The sequence below is a fragment of the Chaetodon trifascialis genome, chromosome 17 (genome assembly GCF_039877785.1).
Source record: "Chaetodon trifascialis isolate fChaTrf1 chromosome 17, fChaTrf1.hap1, whole genome shotgun sequence".
In the NCBI taxonomy this organism is placed as follows: domain Eukaryota; kingdom Metazoa; phylum Chordata; class Actinopteri; order Chaetodontiformes; family Chaetodontidae; genus Chaetodon; species Chaetodon trifascialis.
In genome coordinates, this window is record NC_092072.1 from 23,417,100 (window position 1) to 23,430,926 (window position 13,827).

Below are 13,827 nucleotides of genomic sequence, written 5' to 3' on the forward strand. Positions count from 1 at the left end.
CATCAGGTCAAAACTTCCAATACTTTGACCTTCAAGACTAACAGTTCCATCAGCCTCAGCTGTGCTCTTAGTGCTACTTAACAAATATTAGCATTCTTAAGTGCTAAATTAAGATGAACACAGAATGTTAAACATCAGCATGTTGACATTTTCACTGTGGGAATGTTAGCATCCTGACATTTAGAAAGGTACAGCCTCACAGGGCTGCTGCATGGCTGTACATACTTTTCGCCTCTTGTGAAAGATTTATCTGTGCAACCCCTCTCGTGGTCCCACCCTGTTATTGGAAACACTGTCTGAAGTGTGACTCTAAACCTAAGATTCGCTGTAAATGAAGGGGTTGAGAAACACTGTTTGGTTAATTTATTTCAGTGATGTTTACAATCACACAGTAACCATTCACAGTTTGACAAACCTCTACTGACTGCAGCTGTGCTTTGGACAAACATCACACACCACCACCTCATCAGGCTTTGGCAGATTATGAACACATGGTCAGACCACATCACTGGAGTATCCTGTTTAAATAGACACCAGTGTCAATGATGGAGATAATGCCCTAAAATACAAACCTCTGCGTGATCTCTAAAGTCATGATGCTAAGAAAGAAAAATCTGATGCCATGACAAACAAAACTGGTTACATCATTGACACGGACGAAGGTTTATGGCATGACATCACAGCCTATTTACTATGTACAATTTGCACTCATTGACAGTTTTGCCTGATACAGATATATAATGCAACTACATCTGCACCATAGGATCGCTCAGTAAGATGGATTATCGGGACTACTGTTAGGAGACGTTTGAGGACAAAGTCATGATATTCAGAGAAAAAAGTCATCTTGAAATGAGAATAAAGTCATTCTTTTACAAGAAAAACAAGTTTTGACACTGTTTTTTTGCAGTGTCATTGTTTACTGCCATGCACAATCAGTATTTTTCTCAGAATATTTAGACTTCATTCCTGAAATATTTACATTTTTTTCTTATAATATTTCAATAACTTTTTTTTAACTTGCAACATTATGACTTTGTTCCCATAATACTCCAACTGTTTTCTTGTCATATAACTTGATTCTGATAGTGCAACTATTTCTCGTAACATTTATTCTTATAATACTATTGTTTTTCTTCAAATCATTTCAACTTTTTTTCAAACATTACAACTGAATTGTCTATTCTTTATTTCCTTGGCGGCCCTTATTCTTGGCTGTATCTCAAGCTATGATGCTCAGACGGCGACCTAGACAGGAGTGTGGTTCTTAATCCAGATCTTCTTGTCCTGCGGCCCAGTCCAGACTTGCTGTCAGGTTTTATATTCAATATTTAGCACTCAGACACCGCACAGGTGCCTGCAGAGAGCAGAGGGAATGTTTAAACATGAGCTGACTTAAGTAGCTTCCAGTTACTAAATTCATGTGCCAAGGAGGGTCCACAGTCTGCAGGTTTTTCCATTCTAACCAAAGTGCAGCAAGGGGGTGTCACTCTGATGAGAAGGAATCCTCCAGTGCAGTCAGTAGCTGTCGTCCTTTCAGGCCGTGTTTACAGTGGGATGTTAAAAACCTACATGAAGCAGAGTTCCATGGACAGATCCTGCTCTGGACCTGAGCTCGCTCCTCTGTGGCACAGGGCCATGGATGATTAGGAGTCCTCTACAGAGAAAGCTCGGTGTGTGTTGGGGAACCTCTGGGCGTCGTAGTCTGGATCGTCCTTCACTCGCTCTTTGATGTCACTCTTTACCTGGCCGGAGGAAAGACAGCAGGTTACAGACAGAATGATCATAGTAACAAATCCTTCAATTCAAATGTGCAAACATTTAGTCATGTTTACTTTTGACCATGTGTTTGAAGGTTAAAGGTTACACTATATATGAAGCAATGTCCAAATACAAATCACCACTTCTGTCCTTATAGGCACCAACACAGGAATGTTGGTATAACTAGTTTTTACCGTGGGACCAGAAAACAGTTCATCACGACGTGGGTGATTTGACATTTAGATATTAAAATACATGAAATGTTGCCATGTTAACACTGCATATGTAGATTTATTCAGTAACTTAAAAATGCACTCCAGTGATTCAACACTTCCACAAAGTTTGGGGATTCGCATGAGAAAGCTTGAAAAAAGAATTACCAAAATCTGTGCAGCAGAGGCAAAATAACCTCAGATTTAAAGTGTGAGTGTGTAGTGTGTGTGTGTGTGTGTGTGTGTGTGTGTGTGTGTGTGTTGTAGGGGGTTTAGATTTAAGCTCTACTTGTATAATGGAAAAAGTATAACTGGTGCATAATTCCAAAGCTTCTGAAATAAAGCACAAAGAAACGAAGGTGTGTGTATCTGTGAGGTTTTGCTGATAGCATGAACTAAAAAGCATTTAAGGACTTTAAAGTGATGTCACGATGACACCATGTTAACTGTCTGCCATACAGTTACAATAGCAGTTTGAAGCTGGATGAAATTCAACAGGATGATTCAGGCTGACAAACATCCTGTTATCCTGGCTTAGTTTACTGAGTGACTGACCTGTTTGGTATATGCTTCCTGCAGTGCTGGCCTCTCCAGCTCCACCTGCAGGCTGTTTGGGGTGGTGACAGGCAGGACTCCTGCAGCACGAGCAGCTTGACTCACTGCGTCTGACAGGGACAGGTGTGGTCCTTCACACTGGCTTGTCTAAGGATGGAAACACTACTGTTACTTTCCTCCATACGACAAGTCATTCTTACAAGGCATTTCAGGAAACATGTATAGAGACAGAGACAGGTCGAGGATGTGTTTATCCTGGCTTAGCACAAAGACTGGAAGCAGGGAGAAACTGTCTCCAGCGACTTTAATCTTCTTGGCTAGAATGCTTTTGTCAGTTTTTTCTTTACAGAGCTAGAACAGCTCAAACCTGAGGACAGTGAGGTCAGGACTCCTGACATTAGGCTGCTTTTCTCCCACAGTCTTGTGTTCAGTGAGACTAAATCAGCAATAAATACTCCTGAGCTGCACTGCTCACCTTCCTCCTCTTGGCGGGCATCCCATGCAGGTAGGCATCAGACAGTGGCGGCTGGGCTTTGATCTTCCTCTGAGACAGCATGTCATGTCTGATGATAGGAACCCATTCCTGGGAAAGGACATTATGACACAGTCATAACCCAATGAACCAAAGGTCACTTTGCTCATTTACACACAGCTGATCTGCACTATGGTCCTTTTGGCTCCTACCACTTTTAGGACTTTTATGATTGAATGATACCCCACGTCTCAATGAGATTACCTATTCAAACAGAGGTTCAATCAAGGCATGTTTGTCTGGATGGCACTTTTCATTCATGTCTTTGTGTATCTTTGTGTAAGATATAAGTAGAAGTTAAGACAAGGTGTAAAAGATTTCTTTTGCTCCAAACACAAAGAAGCCTCTATCCTGCAAATAGAATTCAAACCAATTTTGGACCCAGTTTCCAGCCTGTTGAGTAAGGTCTCATGTGAATACACGAATATATTAATATAATATCAGAATATCTCAACAGGTTAGTTCCAATTCTGAACTTTGTGAATAGTGATTTGCAAATGTTGACCTGCAGGAATAGAGGGAACAAGGAGCTAGCTTGATGGCCAGGCATTAGCTCTGTCTTTCCACAGAATTGTGGGAAAACCTAATTCCTTACAGGTGGAACAGCTGCTGCCCATTGTTCCACCTCAGGGGCCTCCTCCTCGTGTCTTGTTGGGGCTCCAGCAGGACGATGAGTGTCCCCCGATGAGGCAGTGTTGTCCCTTTCTCCACGGTCACCTGATGAAGCCATGGCCTCCTCTGCTGTGGTGGCTGGAGCTGGAGACAAAGTCTCCTCCATCTGATGGAGAGGTTGAGCGATCATGTGAGTTATTCATTCCTGTTACACTCATTAACATTTGGATAACCATGCTGACTCAAGCAAACATGCAGCACAGCACGTGGCCCGAGTTGGTGAATCTAACAGAGAGAAAAACTCAGAGGCTACGATATTTGGCTGCGTGTTTGGCTAATCCAATCGAATATTTTTCATTATTTTATTTTGATTATTATTTTGATTTGAGGAAACTTTCTGCACCTGAAAATATCCTCACATTCTTCTTTGTGTTCTAAGCGAAAATACATTTGGCTAAAGTGTATTTTAACTTCCAACTTATATAGCTGAAAAGCTGGCATGTGAATATTCTCACCCCAGTGCAAATAGACACTGTCTTTTGTAAGAGGCCATATTGGATTTTTTTGGTTTTCCCTTCCCTTCAGCGTGTTCTAAACCCTTTTTGTGCTTGTAAAACATCTCCAAAATTACAAAGCCTAAAGTCCTTGCAAAGGGTGTTATGATCTCTGGAGGACACTGCCTGAAACACCTTGTGAGTAGTCCAGCCTTTTCATCCATTATTTGTCTATGTCTTTATGTAACACAGCACCACCTTCAGTCTTCATCTACCCCCACGATCTGAGGCCAGATGCAGCAGATTATTTTTATTATTTATGGGAACATGGCAGAAATGACTGGACTACTTTGGGATGGCTCAATACCGGCTGTCCGTGACTCGACTTCAAACTTGGAAGCTGGAAGTTTTGCCATGTTTTATGTTGTTTGACTATTTATTCTGTGGGTTAGCCTGGTTCCTCCCACAGACTGAGTGAGGTTGGACTAATTTTATAATATGAAGGGACTGTCAAGAGAAACTCAGATAACTGTTTAAACATGTGGGGGTGTTTTCATTTTAGAAGCTGTTACTAATTATCTGCCTCTGAAAGAACAAGGCTCACCTCTGCATTCAGACTCTCTGAAGGTGGTTCAGTCTCAGTCTCTGCCCTCTGGTTCAACTGCCCCTGAAATGTCATTGCAGTGTTTATCAATGTTCCTTTGGATCTCTTCACTGAATATGTGGCAAATATTCAAACCTTGAGTTTAAACATAGTTGAACACAGTGTTGTTCAGAGAAGTCAATGAAAATGCAGTGTTTGTGTTATGTGTGCAGAATTTTTGATACTTTTGATCATAACTTGATCCAGTTGGTCTAAATTAGGTCTTCATTTTCAAACAATATTCTTTTTAAATTACACAAGTAATATAGTGACCTGATCTTGTTTGTGTTACTTACATAGACAAAATCTACACAAGACACTGTGGTTTCAGAGGCAGCTGGACATTAAACCCTCTCAGAGCCTTCATGCAGCGTGTCCAGCAGGTTTTGCTGGGTATGCTCACTCATGACTCTCATTACCTGTGTATAGATGACATAGTGCTGGATTTGGTCCTCAGTAACTGGGTTGTGCTCCAGAATGACATGCAGCCTCATAGACATCATACTGGTCAGCCAGTTGACCAGACTGGGGTTGACTTCTGCAGACATCCTCCTCTACACAAACACACACAGACGAGATAGCAGTAACATATAGCTTTAGACTTGTATCACGGGAGTAAAGCATCATGCTATTGGTTCAAATGATGTAAACTAACAATGCGATGGTTGATGACTGCAGTCAGAGCTCTCTGTTCTCCTCCCAGGCTGTACAGGTTAAGAGCCAGACACTCAAACAGACCCTGAGTGCACAGCAACAGCAGGCGGGGACCAAATGTGTGATCTGCACAAAGAAAACACAAGACAGAAAACCCCTCACACCTCCTCATTTTCACATCAGCGTGGTGTTATAGAATACAGCAGCACTGTGCCAACAAATGCTTACATGCCTATGGAATCCTAGTATTAATACAATTAATAACAAATGACAGAATACCCTAATATATATAAAAAAAATCAGCTTAACGATTTCAAGTTTGAGTTACGAATGGGTTCAATGTTCCCATTCAGCATGAGCATGTCAGAGTCTTAATTAGCCAAACATTCTGAGTGACACTGACTTTTTGCTTTAATAAGCATTAATAAACATCTCCTACAGTATCCAACATGTGAGGACTACAGCTCTGGAGTCTCCTAATAAAAGTACAGATTGGAGTTATTTTATAAGTCAAAGTCAATAAAAGGTTTTCAACTCCCAGTCTGAGTTAGGACAGTTAGGACAGATTTCTTACACTGAGATGCTTAAATATGGGCCTAAAGGTTTGAAAGGGTGATACCATGACAACTAAAGGTGAAGGTGTTAATTAATCATCCTCTTGAGGCTCACTGTGCCCTCAGCTGGTATTCAAAGTAACTAAGTCCTGCTCAGTCACAGAAGAAGGGGAGTATTAAGCATTTTAAGGAGAGTCAGAGAAGCAGAGGATGATCAACAAGCACTGATCAGCCAATGACTTCCCCTCTGACTGAACTTACTGTTGCAGCGCAGGATATGAGAGGCCATCTGTGTGAACTGCTGTCTGAGGAAAGACAGGTTGGTCTGAATGATGTCCACTCCCTCTCGCACTGTCACTGTAGCCTAGACACAACACACAACTCACCTCTGTCCATCACCACATACCAAGCACAGAGCACAGTACATTAGGACTGTAGTCGTATGCATGAGGTTTGAGTGTGAAAGAGGTTGTCCTTACAAAGCTCTCAGCTATGTACTCCTCCAGTCCGTTGATGAGGTCCTCGGCTGCTGTCTGCACAGAGGACAATGTGTTTGAGTCTTTACTGTGGACCATTAATATAACATCAGATCTGAGAAACTCTGTTTGTGTGTGGACAGTCAACACTTTCTTTCTTGTGTTCTGGCCAATGAAGTGTAGTATAATGAACAATTTTCACTCTGTATGTCAACTGAAAATTGGCAGAGGCCAATTATAGCCATTCAAAGCTTTCCAGTTTATACAGTATAACTTGTCATTAAAGATTACAGAAAGAGCCTTTAAAATACAGTGCTTTGAGATGGTTTGTCTAAAAATGATACTCACATGTTCACATGTACACTGAAAGAGCTTTTGCTTGCTCTACCCATCCTCCTGCTCATACTGGCCATTAAGGCTTCTTCATAAAAAGCTTCCACAGTCCTCATTCTGTGAAAAAATACATTCCAAAGTTTATTTGAAGCCAATGCGAGGCTTCATCAGTCTGAGTTAAATTAAAGTGGGTTTCTTGCAAAGTTACAGCCCTTTGCATGAAATTCTCCATTTCTGTTTCTCCAGTGTTTCTATGTCCAGCTGTAGCCTTTTAGGCAGACTGAATTTTGGACTAAACAGTGTGACTTTGGAAGATATCCTCTTGATTCTCTTGAGAATCACATTAGCTTCAGTGAAAGTGTGTCATGTATTTGCCGCACAGAATGAGAACTGTGGATTTTGTTTTGGTTTAAGGGATCTCTTTAGGTCTGCAATCGACTGGCGACCAGTCCAGGGTGTACCCCGCCTCCCGCCCGTTGACAGCTGAGATAGGCTCCAGCCCCCCCGCAACCCCGAAAAGGGATAGTCAGTATAGAAAATGGATGGATGGATGGATGGATCTCTTTAGGTCCAATATGAACAGGAGGAATGAGTACAGGACGTGAAACCTGCTCAAATGTACAAATGACTACTGATTTGAGACAGACTTGAAAAATAATTTAATATAATTTACATGAGTTGTGTCTATCATTGATTTTGGCTACTTAATCAGAATATGATGTAGTTTCATTTGAACTCATCAGAGTGGGTGCCTGTTTTTTGCGGCTAAATTTTTTGCCAAATGCATGAGGGAGTTTTCACATCACATCATATTCATAGCTGCTGAGCTATTACCTCCCTCATCACTAAACATACCTGCATAACACTGTCTCTGTCAGAATGTGGTCTTGTGAAAGCTGCTTGTTGAGAATCCTTTCAAATGTACCTGTCCTTACAGTGCATCCAGTTTAGCATGTTTCAATCTGTAATGACCCTTGAGATTGCCCTTTTTCATCCCTGTGAGTGCATCCCTATAAACTGGGCACACAGGCTTGCTTTTTCTTCAACAAATAAATAAATAAAAATAAAATAAAATAATGATTTGTCCATTTCTCTTGGAAATGCTGCATCTACTTTCCTTGACAGTCACTGCAATGCATGTCATGTAACTGCTGCGTGCATGCTGCATTCACAGACCATCCGGCAAGATGTGTTAGTCTACAATTTCATGTCATTTTCTTTTATTACAGAAAACACAAATTGTTTTGGAGTTGCTTTGTTTTTTCTGAATTGCTCCTTAGGCCATATCAAATGGTCTCACAGGCTGCATACGGCCTGCAGGCTGGATGTTCCCAGCCCTGTGCTATACCAAGTCTTTACAGTTCACCTTGAGGCATTGAACCTGAAAAGCTGATACAATTATATAAAAGGCAAAACTAGTACATCAAAAAATGCGAATGCATGATACATACACACACATCCAGCTGTTAATAAACAGCCCACCCACACAAACAGCACTGTGAGCAAGTGAGCAGAACAGCACCACAAATAACTATATCTGTTAATAATATCCACGTCTATACGGCTGCTCTGGGTTAAAAACACCCTCTACGTCAGCAACATTTCTCTGGTACCTGATGTCTTGTGTATGTTAATGCTGTATACTACCCAGTTTACCAGTACTGAAAACCATCATTGATGTCATTACAGCCTAACTAAAAGGAATAAAACACATCACGTAGAAAGGAGCTCTCTCTACAGCACTTACAGCTATGTTAGCATCAGTGGGCTCTCTGCCCTGGAGGTAGTGTTCAGTGAAGAAGTCAGTGAGTTGGGGCTGAATGCGGCTCAGAGGCTGGGCATTCCCATGAAGCAACAGCACCATGTCCACCATCGAGAAGCTCCGACACACCAGGGACAGCAGGTCCCCAAAGAACCCTGCAGTAAACTTCAGTTAGAATTCATTCTAGTATTTTGGCCTGATTCCAGCACATCAAATTGGAAGTCAGATAGTGGCTATGAGGTCAGTGTTGACTAAAACCTGCAGTTACATTCATTCCTATTTTGTGACTCACCCACAGCATCTCCGGAGCCAGGAGTGAACAAGTTGCTGGTCTGGGACAGTCTCTGGATGAACTGGGCAATGCTCTCTCCATTGCCCTGCTGGGGCCCTAGAGAGCTCATCATGGTGGACAGGACTCCCTGCACAATGCCAGTGAACAGCTCTGTGCTCAGGGAGTCTCCACTTGCACCACTGCCGGCTTGAGGCGGGGCAGGACCAGTGGACTGAGGGGGGACCACAGAGCCGTGGTCACTGACAGGTGGCTGGGCAGAAACAACACACACTTTGGATCTCAATGTGTACATGGCTCTGTTCATCTGCAAACAACCCGACACACATCATAGGTATTTCTGCATATAAGTATATTTTGAGTCAAAGTAAAAAGACCTCTTGAAAAGAAATATATATATATATATTTGTGTGTGTGTGTGGCTCTTCCACATTACACCACTCCTCCACACCCTGGACTGGCAACCGATGGCTGCTCAAATCCGAATGAAGACACTGGCACCTGACTGTGCTGCTAATAATACAGGGCCATCCTACAACCAGCTTGACCGTTAACAATCAGTTAACATCTTCTGGCACTGAAGACAGGGGAGTCAGCAAAGACCCATCTGGAATCAGGAGAAAACCTGCCACCATATTCTGTCTTTCTACAGCACTATAGAAACTCACCGGTGTGAGGTCTGACATGCTCTGGAAAAAGCTGGGCACCACTGGCAATGTCACAGTGACGGAGGGAGGTGGTCTAGAGCCAGGACCCCCTGGCCCAGCCCCCCCTCCCAGCAGAGAGCTCAGGAGCTGGGCCAGATTTCCCTCAGCACTGCCCTCTACTGGCTGGCCCATGGAGGTAGTACTGGTGGTGTGAGTGGATGTTTGTCCAGAGGTGTTGGCAGAGGGAGGGGGAGGGGGAGGGGACATGGTGGAGGAATCAGATGAGGACGTGGTAGAGAAGGAGGACCGAGTGCTGGTTGAAGACGAGGTGGACATGGGATCACCTGGAGCAATTAGGAAAACAGGAAAAAATAAGACTGCACACACAAACACAAGAAAAGCAGTCCAGAAATGCACAGACTTTAAACCCCACAGCACTCAACAAATACAGGAGACCCAGATTTTTAAAAAGAGTTGAAACCAATTTTCAAGCAGCTTCCAAAATGTTGTCTACTGCAAGAGGAAACTGATTAGCGCAGGTTACAGAAAATAATGACTGCTTATGATATTGACAGCTCAGAAACTGCAATCCATAATAACAAGCATCAATATGATCATTAGAAGATGAGTCAAAAAGAATTGGCTCACAAGCATAATTATGCACTGTTCAACCAGTGTAAATTCATCAACCTGCAGGGATGACACAAAGTGCTTCAGTTTGTTAGCTACTCTAACACTAAAAAAAGAGTTGGCACACACCTGACTGGCCCGTCATCAGGAGCTGTCCAACCAGACCACTGATCATCTGGGTGAGAGAGGAGGGAGCCAGAGGTGTGCCCTGCCCACAGAGGAGTGAAGGAGGAAGAGGTAAACAAGCATCTCCACGCTTACTGCACAACACATTGTACATAAGGTATTATTCAACACGTGTGTGACGCAGCTCCAGCTGTAATGATTTGTGGGTTATCAATTACTCTACTCTGGCAACTTTCATTTTCAAGTCAAGATTTAAATTTAAAAAAGAAAAAATTCTCTTGTTTAAGCTTCTCAAATGTGAAAATGTGCTACTTTTCCTTGTTTTAACATTATAGTAAATGTAATATTATTGTGTTTAAAATGCTGGTCAGACAAGATGAGTCAGACAAGGTGAGACTTTGGCTCTAGGAAATTTTGATGGGCATTTTAAAATCTTTTCCAATGTTGTACTGATCAAACAATTCATCGATGAATCAAGAAAATGACTCAAATCATTCACTTCTGAAAATAATAAACAAATCTCTATCCTCTCTGTGTTAGTGTTACCTGTCCTGGCTGCTGGCCAGCTGTGGGTACTGTGGCTCTCAGGTTGATGGTGGTTCCCCTTGTTCCCACAGACTGAGGGATGCGGGGGGAGAAGGATGGTCTGGTGATGACAACTCTGGCTTGAGCTGGGTGGGGGGGCTGTGGGGGAGCAGCTCCCTCAGCATTGGGTGTTGAGCCAGGGCCAGAAACCATCTGTGCTGAGTGGTTCGCTGAGGCTGCGGCAGCCATGGCAGCGGCTTGGTGGGAGATCTGGTGCACGATGGCCTGCATGAACTCAGGGGGCATTCCTGGGAAGTGGACAGGTGTCGGTCCTGGACAGGGAGACAAGCGTGCCCTGAAAAGATGATCTTTGAGTGTGTCTGCTTTAAGTTCTTCTGACCTAAAGTCTCTGAATAATTCATTTATTGCATCTTTAAGGAAGAGAAGGCTATTACTACAGCAACAAACTACCCAATGACAGAGCAGCACTCACCAGGCTGTCCAGGCCCTGCAGCATTTGGCTGTCCTGGAACCTGAGATCCAGCAGCGGACTCACCTGTTCAACACAATAAGAGCAGGAATCCATCAGCTTCACAGTAAGAGTAGAGGAGGGATGGTGGTGAGACAGGATGGGGCCACGCTCATCAAACAGACAAGAAAGGGCTGCTTCAAAGATGATATACATTTACACTGTAAAATCAAACATCCACTTCTTCACTTAATGTACTGACCTACTTTTTAAGGTTTGCGTATCTGTCATTATACAACCCTGATTCCAAAAAATTGGGATGCTTATTCTCCAACTGCATCCTATCTAGGCTCTCGGGCTTGCTGTTTCTTGGCACGTCACAGACACACTGACTGGATGATGGGAGGTAGACTAATTCTGGAGTTGTCACAAAGGGAGTCACAAAGCTTGTTTGTTAGATGCAACAGGCGGAACTTGGGTTTATGTTTGTTGGTCAACTGTTGCATTGAATCTAAAACTGAGAATTTTTGTTTGCTTCCTGTGATTCAGAAGAGGAGCTTTTTCATGAGTTAAGGACTCTTTCCTTAGTAGTTTAGCTGTGGGTTTTTTATCAAGCACTGACTGCCTCCTTGGTGAAGATCTCAGAGCATTATCTAGTTCAGTATCCAGTTATGATTATGGATTTTCCATGTTGTCTTCAGAGTCTGTTAACACTGATGTAGGCCAATAAAAATAACATTAATTTAGTAAGAAAGTGGAAATATTAATAATAGCCTAATTAGGCCTGAATGAATATATTATTTCTTTGAAAGAACGGCCCCCACAGAGCCTGCTGAGAAAAATTCTGGCCCTTGGACAAAGCTAGTTGATGACGTCTGGGATAAAGGACATTACAAAATGAATTGTGTTTATATTCATGTTTTGCACATCTTCCTAACTTTTTTGGAATTGTACAATACAGGATTACACAATGATATGCAGACATTGCTACCTCCATGCTGTTATGATTGTTATGATTTGTTGCATTTGTTTGGTGTATCCTGGATGCTGTGTGTCATCCTGGGCACAAGAGGGTATGTGTGTGTGTGTGTGTGTGTAAGTGTTCTGCTCTCTCTGCCCTTATTACAGGTCGGGAGGCGTGATTGGCCAGTGCTGTTACTTAAGGGGGAGGTCGGTGGACCGTCTCCCTCTCCTGCTTCTCCTTCCGCTTCCAAGAGAGGGCTGTGTCAAATGGTGTTACTGCCGCTGTGGCTGGTAGCTGAGATTGTGTGTGTTCGTCAACTGTTATCGTTATTATTGTAAATACTATAAATATAATATTAATATTATCCTAACGAGGTGAGTCGTATAGTAGCTGTAGGGGAGGGAAGCCGTTTAAGTTTACTTGATTTTTCTCCTGTTTTGGTTAGGGAGGATTAGAGTTTTGTAATTTATTTTACTTTACAAAATGGAAGTCTTTTGTTTGTTACTTTGGCCATGCCCTCCCCGACACCATTGCTACTTGATTAAATAAATAAAAACCTTGTTAGACTGCAGAAAGTTGTGACCGGCCTTTCTTGGGCGCTGGGAGGAGGAGGGGAGCCCTTTTGTGTTGTGTCCTGGTTCCCCTAGTCTGGGACATAACAACACACAGGCAGGGATCCCTCAGAGTTCGGGTCAAATCCAGTTTCAGCTCATGAAATCCTGTGTGTCCTGTTGTATCAACTCCTGTTACTTTATATGTTGTATCTTATATCTGACAGCTTACATCGTGTAGAGATAGACGAAAAACCTGACTGGAGCCACACATGTGCCTTATGTGGCATTTACATGAGACATTTGGCTTTTGGCATCTAATGAACTCACAGTTGGGTTAGTTGTAGGGCTGCACAAAATCAATATCAACTTCGAAGCTTTGGAGCTTCATTTATAACACTGACAGAGAGCCAGAAGCAGACCAGAGCTTCTGGAGGGATAAACACCCGGGCTCACAACTGAACAATCTGGAGTCTGGTGAGTGCTCAGTCAAAGGCTGACCTGAAAACAAACACAGCATCAGTGTCTGTCGGCTCTCTAGCTTCAGAATCAGAATACATTTATTGATCTTACAGCTAATGTACAGCATTCTGGCTGTTTGGGGTGAGTCAAAAGGCGAATGCAGGCGATGACATTCAGCATCTTCCTAGGTGACAATGGTGAAAATGTTATTAATTCATGACGTTTAATATTATGAGGGCCACAATGGGCCACACAAAATAAATCATGACACTAAAAAAGAAAGAGTTCAACCTCTGCTCTAGAATTGTTGCTCGTCAATGGTTTTGGTTTTTAGGTCACAAACTACATACAGTATATCTTTGTCCCTGGGGACACTGTTTCATATCATCTATGACGAGCTGATGATTAAGCCAGTGGTGTCATTTTGTCCTCTCTCTCTCTGTCGTTATTTTTGCATATATTAAATATTTTTAGATATATTAAAATCTAATAAATGTCACCAATAAACCAATTAAAAATCAGTTAATTAATGGATAAGGATAAGGTAAGGATACATTAATGAATTGGCAATAAATT

At 42.5% G+C, this 13,827-nt stretch overlaps 1 protein-coding gene across 2 annotated transcripts in view; it reads right to left on the bottom strand.

Annotated features, from left to right (window-relative positions):
- Window positions 1-348: 348 nt before the first annotated feature.
- The window catches only part of bag6l (BCL2 associated athanogene 6, like), a 29,422-nt gene continuing 15,943 nt past the window's right edge, over window positions 349-13,827 (bottom strand). Inside the window, exons 11-25 of one of the 2 annotated variants that reach the window (XM_070984397.1) lie at window positions 11,299-11,361; window positions 10,827-11,113; window positions 10,284-10,362; window positions 9,546-9,868; window positions 8,881-9,130; window positions 8,574-8,743; window positions 6,497-6,550; window positions 6,279-6,381; window positions 5,465-5,589; window positions 5,229-5,363; window positions 4,771-4,833; window positions 3,656-3,838; window positions 3,004-3,111; window positions 2,529-2,675; window positions 349-1,745 (exon numbers count right to left, since the gene is read on the bottom strand). In XM_070984397.1, coding sequence (XP_070840498.1) covers window positions 1,647-1,745; window positions 2,529-2,675; window positions 3,004-3,111; window positions 3,656-3,838; window positions 4,771-4,833; window positions 5,229-5,363; window positions 5,465-5,589; window positions 6,279-6,381; window positions 6,497-6,550; window positions 8,574-8,743; window positions 8,881-9,130; window positions 9,546-9,868; window positions 10,284-10,362; window positions 10,827-11,113; window positions 11,299-11,361 — 2,189 coding nt within the window. In that variant the 3' untranslated portion in view covers window positions 349-1,646. Of the gene's footprint in view, window positions 1,746-2,528; window positions 2,676-3,003; window positions 3,112-3,655; window positions 3,839-4,770; window positions 4,834-5,228; window positions 5,364-5,464; window positions 5,590-6,278; window positions 6,382-6,496; window positions 6,551-8,573; window positions 8,744-8,880; window positions 9,131-9,545; window positions 9,869-10,283; window positions 10,363-10,826; window positions 11,138-11,298; window positions 11,362-13,827 lie in introns of both variants that reach the window. The other variant, XM_070984396.1, reaches the window with a different exon arrangement.